General features: G+C 44.7%; 1 protein-coding gene across 3 annotated transcripts in view; it reads left to right on the forward strand.

Moving 5' to 3' along the window:
- LOC138292879 (volume-regulated anion channel subunit LRRC8E-like) overlaps positions 1 to 5109 on the forward strand; it is a 118203-nt gene extending 113094 nt beyond the window's left edge. For all 3 annotated transcript variants that reach the window (XM_069231727.1, XM_069231726.1, XM_069231728.1), the window contains exon 3: positions 485 to 5109. In XM_069231727.1, coding sequence (XP_069087828.1) covers positions 485 to 2749 — 2265 coding nt within the window. In that variant the 3' untranslated portion in view covers positions 2750 to 5109. The remainder of the gene's footprint in view (positions 1 to 484) is intronic.
- The last annotated feature ends 13146 nt before the right edge of the window (positions 5110 to 18255 follow it).

Here is an 18255-nt window from a genome sequence, read left to right on the forward strand (position 1 = left end):
TCCTTCTATCTCTCGCTCCTTCCCTCACTCTTTTCCATCTATTATCGCTTTCGCTATATCTTCCTCCTCCATTTCACCCATTCGCTCTCTTGAAGCCTCCCCATGCCTGCTGCAGTTAACCTCAGGGAGCTGCAGAGAGTGACAGAGGCACCAGAGGTGTCCCCGCGCTTCCCAATCTGGCCTCTAAGGGTCCCAGCCTGCCGAGAAAATGGCTGGTGGGATAAAAGGCTTGTTTGGTCATTGTATGGGGTACATTGTATCTAAAATTGCCTTCAATGGTTGACATTAAAGCCTAAAATATATATTTTAATTGAACATTTACCCTATCTGCATCCTTCCTCAAAGAAATGTAACCATGTAATCTTGATTTAATTTTATTTAAAGTGGCCTTTTGTAATTAAAGAAGTATTTTCATTTTATTTTATATATTATAATTCAAGATCACTTTATAAACCTAATCAGTTTTTTCTCTCTTTGACTTAAGGTTACCCAAGACAAAATCATCTGTCTCCCCAACCATGTCTCCGCAGATGTTGTGTCTGACATTACCTGTGAAGAGTTTGCCCAGCAGACACAAAATGTCTCCAATCAAACCATGCCCAAGGCTGAGGCGAGAGAGATGAACGGGCTGAAGAATAACCTAGATTTACAGCAGTATAGCTTCATTAACCAAATGTGCTACGAGACGGCATTGCACTGGTACGCCAAGTACTTTCCCTACCTCGTCGTCATTCATACCCTGATCTTCATGATCTGCGGCAACTTTTGGTTCAAGTTCCCAGGTACGAGCTCCAAGATTGAGCATTTCATCTCCATCCTGGGTAAGTGCTTTGATTCTCCATGGACAACGCGGGCACTCTCTGAGGTCTCAGGGGAAAACCAAGAAAAGATGAACCAAATAGATCTGGAGAAAGACTTCAGACCAGCAAACCTGGATGAGACCATTGAATCCAGCCCTGTCAAAGAACTCACTTCTGCCCCCATCCCTGACAAAATAGTAGCAGAGTCCCCCACAGCCAGCCTGCTGGACAAAAAGGAGGGCGAGCAAGCTAAGGCCCTGTTCGAAAAAGTGAAGAAGTTCCGCATCCATGTGGAAGAGGGAGACATCCTCTATGCCATGTACATGAGACAGACATTCCTCAAGGTCTTCAAGTTTGTTTTGATCACGATTTATAATGCAGCGCTAGTGGGGAATATCCACTTCATTGTGCCTTGTAATATTAAGATGGAAGACATGACTGGATATGATAGCTTCTGCTGCAATCACACCAAAGCTCATCTCTTTTCCAAGTTGGCCATATCATACATTTGCTTCCTAGGCATTTATGGCCTCACTTGTGTTTATACTCTTTATTGGCTCTTCCACCGCCCGCTGAAGGAATACTCCTTTAAGCATGTGAGAGAGGAGACTGGGATCAGCGATATCCCTGATGTGAAGAATGATTTTTCCTTCATGTTGCACTTGATTGACCAGTATGACTCGCTGTACTCAAAGCGATTTGCTGTTTTCCTCTCCGAAGTCAGTGAGAACAAACTGATGCAGCTCAACTTAAACCATGAGTGGACGGTGGAAAAGCTTCAACAAAAGCTGCAGAAGAATGCCCAGAATCGAGTGGAACTTCACCTTTTCAAGCTCTCTGGCCTCCCTGAAACACTATTCGAGGTCACCGAAATTGAGGCCCTAAAGCTGGAAATGATTCATGATGTCACAATCCCACCCATGGTCTCCAAGCTTGTCAGTCTGGAAGAGCTTGGCTTGTACAATTGCCCAGTGAAGCTCCAGTATGCCTCCCTGACATTCCTGAGAGACCACCTCAAAGTACTCCGGGTGAAATTTGATGACATTAAAGAGATTCCTCTTTGGATTTATAATCTTCGGGGTCTTGAAGAGCTTCATCTAGTGGGTTTTTTGTCTCAAGATCTCTCCAAAACTATCTCTCTTGAAAGTCTTCGGGAACTGAAAAACCTCAAAACACTCTCCCTGAAAAGCAACCTGTCCAAAGTGCCTCCAACCATCACTGATGTGTCCACCCACCTCCAAAAGCTCAGCATACACAATGATGGCACCAAACTCTTAACCATGAACAACCTAAAGAAATTGTTTGCCCTCCGTGAGCTTGAACTGATTCACTGCGATCTGGATCGGATTCCCCATGCCATCTTTAGCTTGACCAATCTTCAGGAATTAGACCTGAAAGATAATAACCTCCACACGATTGAAGAGATTCTTAGTTTCCAGCACTGCCGGAAGCTGACGTGCCTAAAGCTTTGGTACAACCACATTGCCTACATACCTGAGCACATCCGTAAACTTAAGGGCTTGGAACAGCTCTACCTCAACCGCAACAAAATTTTGGTCCTCCCGCCTCAACTTTTCCTTTGCAACAAATTGAGGCAGTTGGATTTGTCCAACAATGAAATTCGCGAAGTGCCTCCAGAAGTGGGCATTCTGCAGAACCTCCAGTATTTTGCCATCACTGCAAACTGCATTGAGTCCTTACCCAATGAGCTCTTCTTCTGTCGGAAGCTCAAAACTTTGAAGGTGGGGCACAACAAGATTGGTGTCTTGTCTCCAAAGGTGGGCAGCCTCTCATTGCTGACCAAGCTAGAGCTCAAAGGGAACCGCCTCGAGGTCTTGCCCTTGGAAATAAGCGAGTGCACTGCCCTGAAACGCAGCGGCCTTGTTGTTGAAGCTGCACTCTTTGATTTGTTGCCTTCAGAAATTCGGCAACAAATGAGTGATGAATAATGCACATTATCAAGGACTGCAATTGCCTTAAGATTTGAAAGAGAAATCCTGGTGACCAAAATTCAGAGAAAGCCATTGCACTCTAGTCGGGAAGGAGAGTACATCTCAGTGTTATAGCTTTTTTTTCTGTTTACATTGGCCAAGCTATAAAAGTGCTTGGTGATCGATATAACTATGTGCAAGGCAAGCCATATTAGAATTATTTATTTGCTGACATTTTATTGTTTTACTGGGAATGTTGATAAATGGCCAGCTGTGCCTTTTGGTGGTGCAAATATCCTAAAGACTTCACACAGTAGGGCTGGTTCCCTCCATCGCTTTAGTTCAGTTAGTAGGATGTTAGGGCAGCCATCTTTAGAGACAAGGATGCCGTAGAGTAGTCATTGATGAAGAAGGAGTGAGACAATCTAGAAGTGCAAAATGGTAGATCACCTCTTCATTAAGTGGAGACTGAATTGGAAGGTCTCCTGGTGTAATATAACAAATAGGAACCTTCTACTTTGTCCCAATTAAATATTATATGACAACATTGAAGATGTGTTCGTGATAAAGGTCTCCCCATTGGTTGATAAAATGGTGCTTTTCGTTGTTGTCAGTATTGGAACTATGTAGGTGCTGCTGTTATGGCAAGACACTGTTCTGGAGGACTCTGTTTCAGTTTTTTCCCCGTGTGGGTGTGCAGCTCAGTCACCTCGACACTTGAGTAACTTAGGCAAGTACTGATTGGAAAAGTAAGGTGAGGTGGATGGACTCTTAACAAAACATGTTGCACAACACCGAAGGGTCTGGAACTTTAGTATTGTACAACAATTGATGAAATTTACTTTTTAGGTTTAACCAAGTACGTAAAATGCTACAGAGCTGGAGGTCCAAAAATGTTTTTAATTTTACGTTATGAGTGCAGGTAAAGAGGGGGCAGTCCACCGATTTAGTCCTTTGTAAATATTTACTGATTTACTCTGTAGTGCAGCCAGTGGGTCATGAGGCCTAGTGCAAGGAAGGAAATTGCCCCCCCGGCTGGCTCCTGTTTAAATTCTAAAATACAGCAATGAGCGGACTCAGGCCCCTGGACCCCGGTGCCACTGCACTAATAGAAGCTCCGCCCCTGTATAACTTGTGTCTTTGCATATTCAGCCGTCGCAGATAATTCAACATCTTGAAAGGAGGAGAGAAGAAGACACCGTGAAAAATTCCTGTGGTTGTTTACTAAATGTGCACGCCAGCAAAGACTGCGAAAAAACAGACATCAAAACCAATCGGACCCTACTCTGGGCACTTCCGTGGCTGTGTTTTTTTTAATTTGATTCCATTACTCTTTGACAGGACTCCCCCCTTTTCCACTTCGTGTTTTGTTTATGGCAGATGGATTATTCTCCTCAATTTTCAAAACCTACTCTATGGTGTAGTTTTTTTCAATTTGATAAGATTGCAACACTAGAAATGTTGCTTGTAATCTCCAGCATTTTGGAAGTCTGCTTGCCTCTCCCTTATTCAGGCACCTTAGGTTCACAAGGTCGCCAGATGTTTGTTGGGACACCAAGGATGAAATATCACCCCGTGCATATGGGAACCTTAAGTCTTGTTCTTCGAAGGCTTTTGCCAAGATGTCCGGCTCTGTAGTTTGTAGAAAATCTCTTGGGAGTGCCAGTGGTGACTAATTGTGCAACCACAGATATGTGGGCTGGTCACAAACCCCATGCCTATCGCTGGCACAGCCATTGGCTGGCCTGTCAAATTTCTTTGAAGGGAACCAAAGCAGAGCTTCCAGCAGCCAGTTGTGGTTGTGAAGATCATGGAACTGGGCATTTTAAAGGACCGTCTCTGGTGTAGGCATTTTCAAATGGGTCCAATGTCACCCTCCCCCTAACAACTATGGCCTAGTTATCAGTCTTTCCCAAACTATTCCTTGACTGCAAGTGTCTCCCCTTGTGTGACACCGGCTGACCTGGTTATAGAGCTCTCCTCTTGCGAGACTACCTCTGACATGGATCGAAGACTAATTTAGTGCCTATCCATCATCCAGATGTAGCTTTGGCACCGGCCGGTCAACTCTTACCTCCCAGCAGCACACAGATCATGAGCTGCTCTGGCTCGCAGCGTTCCGTGGGAAGCGGGCACCTCTCCGCTTAAGCCTTCAACCCCATAAGCCTGAAGATATCATTCTGTAACACATGTGGCATTGTTTCAAAGAGCAGAGGCTGTGTGACGGGTTCCTGAAAAATAAAACTAGTTTTTATTCAAGGTTTTTACACCTTTGTGGTTTTCGGAGGCTGTACATGTGGCTCCACTGTGTACTAAATGTTGGCATTGCCAAAGACATTCTTAATTTTATTTATTAAAGAACAATTCTTTTTAGTGTTTTCTGTGTTTTGTATTGCTTTTAACTGTGTGGTGATGAGAGAAAACAAACTACTTATGTTTGCACATACTGTCTGTGAGCACTGTGACCAAATGGCGACCGCTCTAAGCTCAAAATCATCACTTGTTGGAATGGGTTTCGAAAGGGACATTCTTCTTGAACATGGCTTCATGCGATGTTTCTGGTTTGTTTCTGTCGTGATATTTTGGAGTGTTTGTCCTGTTACAATATGTTATCAAATTCATCATTACAGTGACCCAAACCTTCTACATATTCACCTGCATTTTTTACTTAAAAAATTATAAATATAAAAATACTAGTAGATGCATAAGGTCGCCAGATGGAAGCAAGTAGTTGGGATTGGAATATTATGAGACCAAGATTGAATATAATGTCTCGAGGGAGTGAGGGCAAGCCTGGTTCCAGGAATTGTTCTCTGGATGGGCAAAGGGTGCGTTCAGGTGGGCTATGGCGGGCCCAATTTATGTTGGTTGTGGAAGTAGCCTATAAGCCCTAGATTTAGCCTTGTACGTCGATTCACCAAAATGCCAGGGATAGGGAAAAGGACATCACACGTCCTTGAACTTAATGGCATCACAATGTATTACTATTGCCAACTCACCCTGCCGCACATATCCTCATTAGTTGTCCGAAGCATCCACCAAGCAAACAAATGGCCAAACGGCATGTTCAAAGTTTGTGCTGTTTACAAAGATTACTCTTCCTTCATGACTGGACAACCAATTGTGTCCCAATTACTTCCTATATTAACTTTTCCACCATCTTGAAAAGAGCAAGGTCACACAAATAACAAGCTAGTGTGACCCTATGCCATAGTCTCAGGAGCCAAAATTTCCTCCTGGCCAATAATTATCAAAGTTCACAGCCCTTCTGACCTTGTTTCATACTAAGAAAGTTAACCCAACCAGTAATTAAAAATCGTACTATTTATTAATCACAACTCTTTCTCCTCCAACACCTTTCCACCATGTCGAGCTAGGTAATAGTCACAGAGTTAATATAACATCTTATACATAACCAAAATGCTCATGAACAATACACCCTCACATGTATATATTTCAACTTTAAACCTCTTTCATTAATGTACGATCGATTGTATCTTCAAGGGCAATGTTGGAAACTTTACGTCTTCACATATCAATCCGCCCCTTCAAAAGGGGCAAAAATCACACAACCTTCTCCACATGAACTTATTCCAAAATCTCAGAGTCACAAATTACTCGAAGTTGGTCTCACCTTTAATTAACTCCCTGCTTAAATGTACTTATGAATTCTGGAGTGTGTCTCAAAAAGTAATTCATAGTCCTTACTGTTTTAAATGGCCAAACTCGTTCCTGTCTTAAGTCATTTAAACCAACAATAAAAAATTACAAACATCTTAAATAATAAATCAGCATCTAGTCAAAACAGATATAATACCCCTCCCAAACTGGAAAACTTAGTATTCAATAGATACCTCATATAACACAGTTCAAAGGATGTATCTTCTCAACAACATTCTCCAATAAACATCATATTGATCTAATATTGGTTTCATAAATATTCAAAAACGGTTGGGATACGTCCCAGTAGGGTCATATAGGGAGCAAGAGCCATGAGAGCAGTTTGGGATAGGGCCCAAAAGCAATTATACCAGGCGCAATAGATCCAGAGACTTCTAAATTGTGCAGGATAAAACCTAATAGCACAGGCTCAGATTACAGGCCAGAGATTTGTAAACTTTGTCCTGTAAGGCACTTTGGCACCGACCAGCTGTACCGATATTGACATCTACTTCCAATTAAAAGGGCAAAAAGTCTGTTACGGTGTTGGGTCGGTTCTAAGTAACCCAACATCGGTTCAAGTTACGTAATCGGTCTCTAGACACCTGAAGAAATTAGCAGTGGTTATTTAACGATCTATCTGGCACATTGGACAAAAAAAACCTCGGCAACGAAAGAAAGTAGGTCCATTGTCCCAGTTGTATGTGTATGAATATTATATTTCAAAACTGAAAATATCAATGCATCCACCTCAGAAATTTGTGAGTGGCTTACAGTTATCAGGTACAGGTTCTGGTAGGACATTCCACGCTTTTAAGGTGAATAGGCTATAGGTGAAAACAAGTTTTCATTTAACCTAGGTCATGTAACCAAGAGTGAGGGGGGCTGTATTTCAATGTGTTTGTATCATTTTTTTTTCCGTAACATTTATTTTTGCCGGTTATTGGAGGAGTTAGACGCGCCTATCGCGGAATTGGTAGATTTTTGCAAGGGGAGGTGCATGGGGCTAGTCACTGGACACGCCTGCAACAATTATGGCCCAGCACAACTGGCTTTTCCAGAGGCTTTAGCCTTTCTAGAGCGCCTCAGAATTCCCAGTATCTCAATCAGCCACAAGCTGCGCAACAGATACAGTTGACTGCAACATCTTTTCCATTTTTAGCTTCTTACCCAAGAGAACATTTCAGTTGACTTGACAAAGATAGTTTCAACTCGATCTAGGTGCACTTTTGGCTTGTATATATCCAGCAGTAACGAGGAAAATTATACTGAAAATACTGTTTGAACCCTCCAGGCACCATCAAGACTGAAATTACCAGGTGTAAAAAAATAAATAAATAAAAAAGCAGCCAGACTTTTCTCTGGAACAATTCAATAGATGTCTAAAAACAACAAGGCACGATTAGGGCCCTGTTTAACCTTATGTAACTAGGGAACTGGGATTTTCCACCTGGATTGGTGTACCATTGAAACCTTACTCTGCGGATTAGAACTATGAAAAATACAGGCTGGGCAAGCACACGCCGAGAACCTTTTAAGTGTGGGAAGGCCTCACGGTGGTCAGAGGCCCGTCTAGGAGCGGCTGTTTGCAGAATTCGTAGAAAGGCCTCTGATAAGGCCCTTATCTTTTAAGAGCAGAGACGTGCACAAGAATAGAGTAGAAGCAGAAGGTGAGGCCTACTCCCCTTGAATGCGGTGCCACCATCAGGAGGTCTGCAAACAAGGCCCGGTCTGTACCAGTCTCTCCGTTGAAAGCATGGTGGACAAAGACAGACTTTGTTGAGTTTGGACAAGCCCGGAAGTGGCGCGAAAGGGACAGAGCGTTTGCATCACCACCAGGGGTGCAACGACCAGAGGGCTTTGAGGGTGTCGGCTGCAGTCGGCTGGGCTGTGGTTATCGGTTCCCTTATTTGAAGTATTTTGCTGGCTTTCGGAGGACCTTTAGCTTCTTGACGAGGCACTGTTTATTTTGTGATTGCTGTCTGAGCCCCCTGGTGCACCACAATGCAAGTCAATGGTAAGGCGGAAACAAACCGCAAACGTTTTTGCCTACAACATTTAAACTATATTCTGTTCCTTCCTCCACCTATTTTTACATTCATTCTTTATTCACCAACATGCTTAGTCGTTCGACTGGAAAGCTGCATCAGGATCCTGAGATCCTGGTTTTCCTCTACACTCACGTGCAGTAGGACATGGCACACAGGCAAAGTGATTCTCTCATTTGCATTGGACAACATCCCCGTGCAAATGAGGGGACACACTAACGAAATAGCTCTGGCTCTACATGCGTGCTTGTACTATGCATATTGCAGAAGGGGACCACACAAGCGTCTGACCCCTTCTTTGCTACCATAGTGTCCAGGAAGAGCACGAAGGGGGCACACGTACCTGTTGCACACCCCTTGGGCACTATGCATGGTACGGCCCTAAGAGAGGCAAGTAGGACACAGCAGGGGGGATGAGGAAGGAAGCTTGAGGATGGAGTGTTCTTCTCCATGACAGAAGAACCTGTGCTTCATGGGTGGCCGACCATAGGCATCTGACCACAGGTAGGGAAGGAATGAAAATGAGAAATAAGGGGGTACAGAAAAATGATAGAATGGATCAGGAGAAGGAAATAGGTTGTGTGTGGTGAAAATTAAAGGAATTGGGATACCAAAGTGCTAGAAATTGGTGCGCTGTTCAAGAGATATTATTCATACAAAGCTGTCCCCCTTGAAAGCAGAGACTGTCCACAGGCCCCAGTGATAGTGCGTTCTCATATGATCCGCTCCCTCTGACCCACATTTCGCAGTGAGCTCGCAGATGAAGTGGAATTGCAGGGAATGAAAGTAAGCAGGACTGTTGGGGGGACACATACCTTCAGGATTGGATATATCAGATATTTAACAATGGTATAAAAGGGTAAGAGGAAGAAAGCAATGTCAGCAGGAAGGTAGTATTGCTGGACCTATCTTCCTGCGGCCATGTCCCTGTAGCTGCAACAGTTAGACAGCAGGTCTGTAACCCTTTTCATGTATTGTTTTTTTTTAGCCCTGACACTCCTCCCAGAAGCCAGTAAAATGCATTTGCCCTTCAGCCTGCAAAAAAACTTTGTTAAACTACTACTGGGCATTCTCCAAGAAGGCTTATTGCCTGATCCCTTTGCAGAAGAATGCCACTGGCCTGCACACATACTTGTACAGAGGAGCTATTCATGTGAGGGTGGCAGGCAGTGTTGCTATTTGATATTCTACTGCTACCAGTATTGAGGGGGTATGTTGCATGTTTGGGGATCTGTGGGGGCTGGCATTCTATGCTTCATGTTGTCTTACAGCCAAAATCTTTCCAAACGTGGATTGTATTACATACACATAAAAAGCAGAAACGCCCGAGGGATGCTGGACCTTGGGGTTACCATGCAGTACTAGGGATCACAAATACAACATTCTCTGTTAGCTGACTTTGAACTGAAGCATCCTCCCCATGGCCATGTTACATCGTGCACTAGCATCCTACCCTGCACATATTATAAAGCAATTGTGTAAGTTTGGAATAACCAGGCAAATGTGCTTAAACGCAGCGAATAATGAGTATTTAATATTGCCCGGTAACAATACTGAGTGCATTCTATTGACTACCACTATGTTGGGAAGGTAGTGAAGACAATAATATAGTGGTAAGTAAAGATCTACTATTCATAACTCCATATTTATGTACCTTGAGGATGGAGACCTATATATATATATATATATATATATATATATATATATATATATCTTCATGGTGGTACGCAGCTGCAAACGAAGGATAGTAAATACTTCTCTACACCTACCTCCACAATATTCTGCCCTTGCTATTGCTGCAGCACCATATTTTGTCACTCAGTATTGTGACATACAGCTGTTTTAAAATACATCATTTACCACTAATTGTCCCAGAAAATAGAGCGTGGCATTCCACATCCTACTGACAGGAGTGTTCCAGTGAATATTAAAATACAACAGTTAACAGTAGGGATGGGGCCCCCAGAGAATCATTGTGACTTAGGCTTTCAAGAAGGTGCTGCTTCGACATTCAAATTCTTAGACACCCCAAAGTTTGGTTCTAGTTGCTCCCTTGATCAGCACCCCTCACGAGTGCTTCATTTGTGTAAAAAAAACGCGTATTGCCTGTCAGCGCTGCCAGTTACATTAACAACAGCTATTATCCATCATGCTTCTACAAGTGTCAATTCTGAATATTCCAGGTCCCCAAAGCTATAAGATTGGCTTTTGAGGTCGGTATCAATAATTTCTTATTGTGTATTGAATTGATAAACAACTGTGTTGTGCCAGTCTCTAAATTAGACAAACGACGCCACCATAAGTGCACGTGTTGCCAATTAAGTTCCCGTGCCGAACTCCGAAAACCTCCGGCTCAAATTAAGCACTGCCCCGTCCCTGTCGGCTGTACATATCTGTTTGAGAGGTAGTGGTCCCTTGGTGCGGGATAGTACAATCAAGTTGTGAGTGTTTTTAAGTAAATGGCAGCTGGTTGAGGTCAACTAGAAAACTGCCTTGCTGTGCCTTCGGCTGCCAAGTTCCAGCAGGAGCTCCTTGGCACCGACTTTATGTGTTTTAATTTGGACTGATAAGATTTCAGGCACTTGACGACTGTTGCGTGAATTTCCTCTCCAGTGTTCGAGTCACAAAGATTTATTTCCATAAGTGGGTGTGGTTTGCTAGTGGAAATTCAGCAGTCGGGGAAAATGTGGGTCACAGAAACATGTTTGCGGTGCGGATCTGCCGTCAGTTTGACAAACCGTAGGGCTTTCCTCAAGATGCCGCCCAGGGCACCCAGCCCACAGACTGAACTCCAGGGCATGCCATTCATATGGGCTGCTAATCCGCCAGGGAAAACTGACCTACGTCGCTCTCCTTCCTAGTGCCAGCGCTCGAGAATCCATCAGCACGTGGCATGAATAGAAAGTTTGCTTTCACGCGGGCTTATTTTATTTATGCTACATATGCTTATTATTGATCAACTGAAAGGAGTGACAAAAGCCAGCTTTGTCACAGTTCGAATGCCTGACATTGATTCATTTAACGTTTTCTCAAGTACCTCACACCAATGAGGCACTTTTTGCTACGGGGCCGGTTTTAGTAAGGGCAAAGTCAGTATAGCTTGCAGTGGGCGCTATCTGTATTTCCACACATCCTCCTTTACCCATATGCGTTCCCCTCCCTCCGGCCAAATAAGCCGTAGGGTGAGCTCTATGCATCCTCCTCCCTTCACACCTAAAGACTTCAAGAGCCACCTCTCTCGCTAAGGGAAATGGTTCTTATATCCTCATCAGCAACGAGACAATATTATACACCCATATCGAAAGCCTGACCAACGTACCAGATATTCCGATGACCTCGGGGAGAAACCCCACTTCCACCACCCCAACCCCCGCCCTCCCACTCCCCCCGTGGTCTCCTCTCGGCCACACTTGACCGGTTTCAGCTAATGAGTCCACCAGTGACCAAGAACCTGGGATTTCTCAAAAATATATGGAGAATAATTCTGAAAAAAAATGTTTGACTCTACATCAAGAGGGTTCTCACCTCCCAAGAGGGAAGATTCTTTGACCTTAGTCAGTTGACAAAGGTTTCACTGGTTTCTCCTCGATATGTGCAACAGTCGCAGGTTTCACAATTCCATCTTCGCTGCGGCCTTTCCGCGCGCACATTTGGACACACCGCACAACTGCGCACGGTGAAATGTCCTCCCATGTGAGACCATGCAGATAATCATGTTCCCTTTCGAGAAGCCCCTCCCCCCACGCCCCCACATTTTTCTGGCGCGAGGGGTGGCTCCTTCGCATTTTCAGCATGGAAAGATATTTACCCCCTGCCTGCAGCAACGGAAATTCAGGACCATCTTCATTGTGAGAAAAGGTCGGAAAGAAGTGTTTGAACCCAGCGTGTGTGAAGTGGTTTCACTCTTGCGTTTGAATGGCAGTTTCTCCTGCAAAGGTGCTCTACGTTTACTCGCTCTAGGAAGTCCTGGTACCCGTTCTCTAAAAGGCTCAGCTGACTAAGCAAGCTTCGGCGAACTAAAGGACTGCGTTAGAGTTCACTTCCCAGAGATCGAAGCGGACGGGAAGGATCTCCGGGGAAGAGGTCCACCTACTGTTTTAATACAACAAAAACAGTTCTCCCTAGACAAATGTGCAGATCAATTAATTCCGACAGCTGAGATGCCTTGGTAGAAGGGAAAGAGAAGGGGTCTGATGTGCTGTGGTGCCAAGGGAAGGAAAGAGCTAAAGAAGGAAAACAATGTTTTGCCAGGTGCCTGCTCCCTGGCAGAAATGTTAAAATGAGTGCAGGTCGTTAATCTGAACATATAAAGGCTGCTGCCAGTATGGACTTTAAATGCTGGAGTTTATTGAGGCTTCAGGGTCATAGAGATGTATTGTTCTTGAGCGATGATATAAGGGTATTAACAGCCGGGTTCTGGAGTGTGTGCTTTTAATGGACACGTAAATATGCACTAGGTACACTAGGTAATTGCATATTACTAAATTCTATGTTTTGAAAGAACTTTTAAAAAAATCTTAAGACAAACTGTTTTTGCGTATTTTGCGAAAGCCTATCTTCTACTGTGTGTAATACAAGTTTAAAACAGGCATTGGCAAAGTCAAACGGTCTCAACTTTGAGACCTACGGGACTTCCCTATGGATTCTAGCCATGCTGCACACGACACCAAACCAGAATCTGTGCACTATGGCTTAAGAATGTATTTAAAAAACACCCATGTCATCTGGTAGGTGCACGAACCATGCATGTGCACACCCATGAAATGATGCAGCTTCTATTTTTTAGTTAATGATCCAATAATTAAAAGCACAAAAACATTTTTTTAAAAGCTCAGATGAGGGAGACGCAACACTGGGGCGAAGCAAAGAGGTGTATGGAGGGCAGAAGTGATAAGGGGCACCGGAGGGGCTGAAGTAGCGGTAGTGCGGGTGAAGGCATAAGCTACACAGAGGCACAGGAAGGGAAAAGGATACGAGTGAGAACAAAGTGAAGCGCTGTGAGGGGAGCATACAGGTGAAACAGTGCAGCATGGAGCTGGAGGAACGGAGCACATGGATAAGAAGGCAACCTGAAGGGAGCAGAGGAGACGCACACAAGCACAGAGGCATTGGTGGGTGGTGGTGGGAGAAGGAGATGAGGGAGACTCCTGGAAAAAACATGCACTCTCCTGGAGTGCTTAAACAAAAAAGAAAAATGTAGCACCTGTAAAGTGAGCAGTTAAAGGACACAATACATTTCTCTATGTTCCAGAAGAGGGACAAGCACAAGAAGAAGAGGAAAGCCTACACATGCTAACGAATATAAAGCAAGCAAATGTGAGTGACAATAAGGGAAACCAATGGTAAACAATGGGTGGGCATTTAGCCCACTGTAGCATACCGAAACCTCTCAGAACAGACAGTGAATACAGCCTGTAGCAGGTGAGACCTAAAAATAACTTGCATTTTCACAGTGCGTTCTGTCACAGTTTTGGACTTCCCAGCACTGGAGGTGGGCGAGTCAGTGAAAGCTCAAGACAGGTTCAAGCTATAAGTCGGGCTCTGGCCCAGTTTGAGGTCCTCTAGGGACCCCAAACCAGCCAAGCTCTCACAGAGCTGCTGTTGCCTAGTGGTTACAGCTCCCACCATTCACCATGGAGCGCAAGGTATGAATCTTGGCCTCAGCGCACCATCCTGTATATCTCCCTGTACCAAAACACTAAAAGGTGTGCCAGCAGGCTTATCACATGTTGATGGTGGGGTAATCAAAATACCCAGAAACGCTGGTCAGCTCTTCTGCTGACACACGAAAAAGGATCCCTCCAGCACTATGGGCCTTGTGTAAAACTGGATGGGCCCTGTTTTCCAGGTTTGGAAGGACATCGGTGAAAGAAAGGAAATTGGAGGATTAGAATGTAGCACAGGAGGGGGTAATGAAGCACACAAAATCAACACAACAGATTAATGAGATACTGAGGATGAAAGGTATGCTGAAAACAGACGGTTACAAGAAAAGAAGGTAATAACATACGCATAGACGCAAAGAGGTTTGTTCTCTTTTGTTTACCATTCAGCAATGACGCAGCCAAACCTAACACCAAGGAACATGAATATATATTTTACCACTGTGCAATGCCACATGCCTTATATCGCGATCATCAGTAACTGTATAACTGTTTTCCAGGTAAAGGCCACACTGCTCTGGAATTCTAAACCAGGGCGGGTCCTATGCTAAGGCATTGGAGCGTCGCCCCACTGCATTGTGGGGAAAAGAAAAATAGAATTATAATAATGCTACATTAGAAGAGACGGGTGGGTCTGGGCTGGGGAGAGGGGGCCAGAGGAGGGGTATGTGCACTATAATTTGTACATGTCTGTCTGGCCAGCCGCGTTGGGATGGCCAAACAGACATGCGCACTTTGCATGTTCTCTACCTGGTTGTATTGCACAGCCGAGTGGACAACATGCCCAGGCTCCCACTCCCAGACTGAGTGGCGAAGCAGGCCACTCAGACCAATCACAACGCTGCTGTTGCTGGTGACAGCAGCATCATAATTGGCTGGGAACAGGAAGAGAAAGGCGGGGAGACGAACACGTCTCCCCCACAGGTGAGCTTTTTTTCTTTTTACCCCATTCTCCTCAGACCCTGAGACCCCCACACACCCCAAACCCTGCCCTGCCACCCACGTTTAGTGGCAGCTGCCACTGATTCTAAATTGAGTCATCCTCTCTTTGTCCTGGGATGCAACTCATGAAGAAATGCTTGGCCTCTGCTGCTTCTGACCTTATTACACCTACGGGAAAGTTGTTTTCTTTCTTTTTAACATTGCATGACACCAGGAAGGAACAGAGAAGGAAGAGAGCAGAGAAAAGAGGAGAAATAAAAAGAGGGATCTGGTGATAAGTCAGAGGGAGGGTGGGGCTCGTGAAAAGGACATAAAGAATAAATTAAAAAAAAGGAAAAATATGATTGAGAGAGCAAATAGATGTAAACGTATGGATGTGAGCAAAAGGCAGAAAGGTGGGAATCTTGAAGTATCACTAGCTATAGATGGCACACATTGTGGAAACCTTTTTTGGGGCTTTGCTCGTTTTTAGGCTCTTAGAGCCAAGCCAGACGGCTGCTCGATTCTGGCTCTGTTCTTCCCACAAATGCTCTTGCTTGCCCACCTCCGCACAGCACTACTAATTTGCATCAATTTTTCCCCCTGCATCAACCCGAATTCAATTCTGTGGCTCTCTGGTTACTCACACAGACATCAGCAGTGATCTCATTAACCAATAGAGGTTTCATAATATAAACAAGCATTGGCAAATTCAATAGGTCTCACCTACCTAAGAGCTATTGGCTTTGCCAATGGGTTTTAGCCATGTTGTACACCAGTGTGGCTGCTGTTCAGCATGGCTAAAAGTTAGTGGCATAGTGGAGAGTTGTGTCGATTGTCAGAGTGGAATGGCGAAGAGTAGAGTGTTGTACAGTTGAGTGGCATAGTGTGGAGTCACATAGAATGGCAACTGTAGAGTGGACTGGTGAGGAGTGCATTGGCGTAGAGTGTTGCACAGTATAGTGGTGTGGAGTTCAGTCGCATTGAGTGCACAGGCATTGATTTCAGGGGCATACAATGCAGCGTCATAGAATGTAGTTGTGTAGTTTAAAGTGGTGCATAGTACAGTGGAGTGGCACAGTGTAGGGTAGAGTGGTGTAGAATGCTTTGGTGCAGAGTAGAGTGGCATAAAGTTCAGTGATGCACAGAGCAGTGGCACAGTGTAGAGTGGCATAGAGTGCAGTGGCATAGAATGCAGTGGTATAGAATGCAATGGCGTAGAGTTGAGTGATGCAGAGGGCAGTTGTGCAGAGTAGAATCAAGTGGCAAAGCATGCAGTGGAGTATCGTACAGAGTAGAGTTGAGTGGCACAGAGTGCACAGGCATAGAGTGGTGAAGAGTAGAGTAGCAGAGAGTGGTGCAGAGTATAGGATGGTGTCATACAATGCAGTGGTGTAAAGTGGAGTGGCATGGAGTGCAGTAGCATAGCATAGAATGGAGTAGTGCGGCGTAGAATTCAGTGGCAGAAAGTGCAGTGTTGCAGAATAGGGTGTCAGTGCAGTGGAGTAGAGTGGCTTAGAGTACAGTGGTGTAGAGTGCAGTGACAGAGTGCAGTTGTGGAGAGTGCATTGTCGTAGAGTGCAGTGGTTAAGAGTAGAGTGGTGTAGTGTGCAGTGGCATAGAGTGAAGTGGTACAGAGTGTGGTAGAAAGGCGTAGATTGCAGTGGCTTGGAGTAGATTGTTTTGGAGTAGAGTGAAGTGGCGTGGAGTTGTGCAGGGTAGACTACAGTTGTATATAGTGTAATGGCCTAGAGTAAAGCGGTGTAGAATGCAGTGGTGCAGAGCTTATTAGAATGGTGTACAGTGGATTGGCATGGAGTACAGTGGGATAGAGTTGAGTGTTACAGGGTAAAGTGCATTGGCGTAGAGTGTATTGGCATTGAGTGCAGAGTTCCAGAGTGTCGTAAAGTACAACAGTGTAGAGGGGAGTTGTGCAGAGTAGATTGGTGTGGCCTAGACTGGAATGGCATAGAATGCAGTGGTTCCAAGAAAAGAAGGTAATAACATGATCATAGACACAAATGTTTTTTTCTCTTGTTTACCAATCAGCAGTGACGCAGCAAAGCCTAACACCAAGGAACATGAATATATGTTTTACCATAGTGCACTGCCACACGCCTTATATCGCGATTATCAGTACCTGCATCACCCTTTTCAAGGAAAAGGCCACACTGTGCTCTGGAATTCTAAACAGGGGCGGCTCCTCCACTAAGGTGGAGGAACGTCGCGCCACTAGATTGTGGGGGAAATAGAAATATAAGTAGAGCATAGCTACGTTATTATAATTTTATTTTTCCTTGGAGAAGGGGTGGGAGGGGCTGGAGTTATGGGCCGGAGTGGCCATGTCTGCTGGGACGGCCATATTGGTCTGGCCAAACAGACAAGCCCACGTTGCATGTTCTCTACCCAGCTGTATTGCACAGCCGAGGGGAGAACATGCTCAGGCTCCCACTCCTAGTCTGAGCAGTGAAGCAGGTCACTCATGCCATTCACAACAGTGCTGTTGCTGGTTACAGCAGCATAGTGATTGGCTGGGAACTTGGGAAAAGGATAAGGACGGAGGGGAGACGAATGAGTCTCCCTCCACAGATGAGCTTTTTTTTTTCCTTTTCTTTCTTTTCATCCAGTTTACCCCCCCCCCCCCCCCTCCCCTCCCAACCGCCGTCGCCCTCCTCACCTCCCTGCAACCCACATTGAGTGGCAGCTGCCAGTGATTCTAAATTGAGTCATACTCTCTCTTCCACGTGAGATTTGTCCTAGGATGCAGCTCAAGAAGCAATGCTTGGCCTCTGCTGCTTCTATCCTTATTATACCTACAGGAATGTTGTTTTCTTTCTTTTCAACATTACATGACACCATGAAGGAACAGAGAAGAAAGAGAGCAGAGAAAAGAGGAGAATGAAAAATAGGGATCTGGTGATGACTAGTCAAAGGAAGTGTGGTGCTCGTGAAGAGAAAATGACATAAAGAACAAATGAAAAAAGGAAAAGTATGTTTGAGAGAGCACATAGATGTAAACGTGTGGATGTGAGCAGAAGGCAGAAAGGTGGCAATCTTGAAGCATCACTAGCTATAGATGGCACACACTGTGGAAACATTTTTTGAGGCTTTGCTCATTCTTAGGCTCTTAGAGCCAAGCCATACGGCTGCTATATTCTGGCTCTGTTCTTCCCACAAATGCTCTTGCTTGCCCACCTCCGCACAGCACTAGTAATTCACATCACATTTTCCC

Source organism: Pleurodeles waltl, chromosome 4_2 (genome assembly GCF_031143425.1).
Source record: "Pleurodeles waltl isolate 20211129_DDA chromosome 4_2, aPleWal1.hap1.20221129, whole genome shotgun sequence".
NCBI classification, from domain to species: domain Eukaryota; kingdom Metazoa; phylum Chordata; class Amphibia; order Caudata; family Salamandridae; genus Pleurodeles; species Pleurodeles waltl.